We start from the raw sequence: 3,909 nt of genomic DNA on the forward strand, positions 1-3,909 counted from the left end.
TTTATGTTCATCTAATATCACATTATAATAATTTCTAATTTAATTTATTACTGAGGGCATGTATGGGCATGGAGCAGGATTACATTTGTTAATCCTGATATGAATGGATTATCTCTTACTGTGTGTCAAAATGAATTCGAGGAAAATATTCCATATGCTCCTTATGGTGCATGGTAATATTTGAAAAATATTAGCATTGTATAAATTACAAATTCATTTTGTAATAATTTTAATAATCTTTTTTTATTGTAGGTGGTCAAATGTGTTTAGTTACACTCATTCACCAACGCACGCTGTTAGAATTATAAGGGATTGCTTCGATCGTATGACTAATGTCGAGGTGTGTTATTGGATTATTGAAACTTTACAACAATTATATTAATTTATATTTATTAATTATGATTTTATTATTATTATGCAGTTTAACTGGATAGTTTACAACAAAAAAGATGTTGATGTTAAAGCAATCATTAGTACATACGATAATAGAATCTGGCGATGTGTTTGTCCTCTGATTTGTTTTGATATTGTGGAGATGCATCGTCCTGACCGGGTCTTGAGGCAGTTCAAAATGCAACAATCTATTCCTAGGCCTGCATTTGACAACGATAACCTACACACTGTTAATAGAACAGGTCATCGCAACACGGATTGGAGAGAGTATCATAAAGATGCAATTATTATTTGGAATGAAAAATTGAGTAATGTTGCCCGAGGCGAACACCACAGAAGATCTAGGCAAGTCAATGATGATTACTTTCCATGGTTTGATCGCATTACTGTACGGTTTATATCTCCTGCAGTAACTGGGCGGTTTTAGGCCATATCAATCGAATTTAGATATTGGCGGACACAATAATATTCCACAAAATTTTAGTGTGTCATCCCCTGATTCGCATCAGTCATCATCGGGGTTTGTTCCTCCTCGGCCATCTGGTGAGTTTTACAACGCGGGTCCATCTGGTGGGTTGTACAACGCGGGTCCATCTGGTGGGTTCTACAACGCAGGGCCATCTAGTGGGTTGTACAATACCGGACCATTCGGTGGATTTTACAGTGTAGGACCATCTGGTTCATATGTTGATGCCCGTTATCATACTCCATTTTGTGAAAATATCCAAAGTTTTACAGATCTTCTTAATACTGGTAAACGCAATACTCTGGCTCCTGAAAGAAACTTCCGTCACCTGTAATATTCCCTAGTTATTCAGATGAGCAACAAGAGAGGAGTGAAGAAATTGTTGATGCTCATGTTGTGCGTAGAGGACAACGTAGACGTAGACCACCTGCTTGTGGTACCGGTGGTCATTTGTATAACTGCAATTGTCATGAACAACCATGATATTTTTTTTTTGTGTTATAGTAATTGATAATTAGTTATGCATGTGATTTTTGTTTTTTTTTTCTTTCCGTATGAGTTTTGTTTAATTACACCACAATTATTTTAAATACTTTATTAAGTTGATTCAAACCAATATGAAGAAAAATGCTAGTAGTGTAATAGATAAATGCATTTAAACCAATATCAAATAAATATCTTATTCAAATGCATACATTATATGAAAAAAATTATAAAACGTATATGCTACCTACAAACATTTATTTGTTATACATTTTTCGTCACGCAATCTATTGTCCACGTTCATCTGATGCTCCTGAAATACAAAAAATATACATATACAATTTAAAATATATTACACAATATATTTTTAGTAACAAATTAGATTTCCAATGTTTATACCTGTTCGTTCTTCGTTGTTTTCTCTCTCTCGCTACCGGCCTGTCCATCTCGTTTCTTAGTCGAGTCGTTGTATCCCTACCTGTTCTTCTTCTTTCACGTCTAACTGGGTTGTGTTGCAACTCAAAGGTAGGACGATCCCAATATCTTTCATCTGCAAGAGGTTCAAATATTCCTTCATACGTTGCGAGGTACTCCGATATATTGTACCATGGCTGCACAAGTGTCGTGGGATCTAACGAGTGCCATTTAGTGGTGCAAATAGCATGAGAACACGGGATGCCAAAAATTTTCCATTTACCACATGAACAATCTGTTGTTGATATTCTCACCACTTGCATGTGTTGGCCGCGACTTGAATTTCCTCCGGTCGCAACCTGAGCAGTTTGTGATCGTACAACATATTTAACAACACGATGTTCACTAGATTTCTTTGCCCATTCCTCATACTTTCGCCGTGCATAATCCGACCACAGTTGATTTTCTTGAACCATACATTGACCTTTCGTCACACGTTCAATGAAGTATTGGACACATTTCTGATGGGTCAAGTGTACTATTGCAGATATAGGCAGTCTACGAGCTCCCTTCAACACACTGTTTAAGCACTCGGACATGTTGGTCGTCATCACTCCACGACGCCAACCTCCGTCATGGGCCATAATCCATTTTTCCTTTGATATTCCTTCCAAATATCTATGTGCCAAAATATTTTTGTTCTTAATTGCCTCCATTGTTGCATCAAATTTACAAATTTGATGTTGACTCCCGGCTTCCCAGCATAAATCTTTCAAATGCACATCTTTGAACCTGAAATTAAAATTTGAGCACACGTGCCGCAAACAAAAATGATGCACACCTTGTGGAGGTTTGAAATAGGGTAGATCTTCAACGGCTCGCACGATTCCCTTATGCCTATCAGATATTAGACACACACCATTTTCGCCACATACAACATGCCGACCAACATTTTCCAAAAACCATTTCCAGGAATCAGACGTTTCTTCATCCACAATTGCAAAAGCCAATGGTAGCACTTGATTGTTAGCATCCAGAGTGACAGCGATCAACATTTTGTGTTTGTACTTTGTGTACAAATGTGTACCGTTGACACTAATGATTTTTCGATAGTGTCGAAATCCATTAGTACACGGATTGAACGCCCAAAAACAATAGTTCAATGTTTTTATTTCTTCATTGTTTCTGAGATGCTTCCAGTCGACAATTGTTCCAAGGTTGTATTTGCAAAGAGCACGCATATATTTCGGTAGTAATTGAACAGAGCTCTCCCAAGTTCCGTAAACAATTTCCACTGCACATTTTAGACTCCGCCACGCCTTCGTATACGAGATTGGATATCCATATTTATCTTTCACACTCTCTATTATATATTTAATCTCATACGAAGGATCACATCGTACAATGCCCAATAGTGTATGTGCAACCATATTGCTATTCAAGTTGTGATGATCTATGCCGACGTTGGTTGATATACATGTATGAGACCCACCATATCTGGTTATTTTCCAATAACCTGTTTTCTCCTTGAAAGATGCGCGAAGACCCCAATGACATCTGACAGTGGAAGAATCATTTTTGCATTGAATTTTCCCCAAAATGCATGTGCTCTCAACAACAAGATATTCGCGCCTAGAAACTCTGACCGAATAATCCTTCACAGATGCAATCAGATCTTTTTTATCCTTGAAAACCATGTTTACACATAGTTCTTGTAAGGCCCGAAAATATTAAGATTTTAATTACGGGGTCCCCACAGTTCTCCTCTCTCCTCATTATAGTATGTTGTCCGCATGTCATGAGGTACGCCAATAGAATCAGGAATTTCTTCTCCCAAATATGTATTGAAGAAAGATGGCATATCAGAAGTGGTAGAAAAGAATGGAACATCTTGCCTCTGTAATTTCTGACGAGGTGGTGGACGAGATGATGTTTCCTCATCAGTATTTGCATGGATATTCACATGTACATCATCATTCAATTCTTCAACATCGTCATCGTCTTCTTCCTCAGACTCCCCGTATGACATCTCTGGCTCTGTATCGCTTCTCTGGACATCTTCGTTTTTACTCCTAGGATCATCAACACGTGGCACAAAAGTTTGAATTTCTGAATTCCAATTTTCTTCACCAGAATTTTGTTCCCAAACACGT

The 3,909-nt window shown here is 37.6% G+C and overlaps 1 protein-coding gene across 1 annotated transcript; it reads right to left on the reverse strand.

The window, feature by feature from the left end:
- Positions 1-1,629: 1,629 nt before the first annotated feature.
- LOC140889309 (uncharacterized) lies at positions 1,630-3,453 on the reverse strand. The gene is made up of 2 exons (XM_073297027.1): positions 1,821-3,453; positions 1,630-1,655 (listed from the first exon to the last, which is right to left on the reverse strand). Exons 1-2 carry the CDS (start codon positions 3,451-3,453, stop codon positions 1,630-1,632), a joined length of 1,659 nt encoding a protein of 552 aa, XP_073153128.1.
- Positions 3,454-3,909: the final 456 nt, after the last annotated feature.

The sequence above is a fragment of the Henckelia pumila genome, chromosome 3 (genome assembly GCF_033568475.1).
Source record: "Henckelia pumila isolate YLH828 chromosome 3, ASM3356847v2, whole genome shotgun sequence".
NCBI classification, from domain to species: domain Eukaryota; kingdom Viridiplantae; phylum Streptophyta; class Magnoliopsida; order Lamiales; family Gesneriaceae; genus Henckelia; species Henckelia pumila.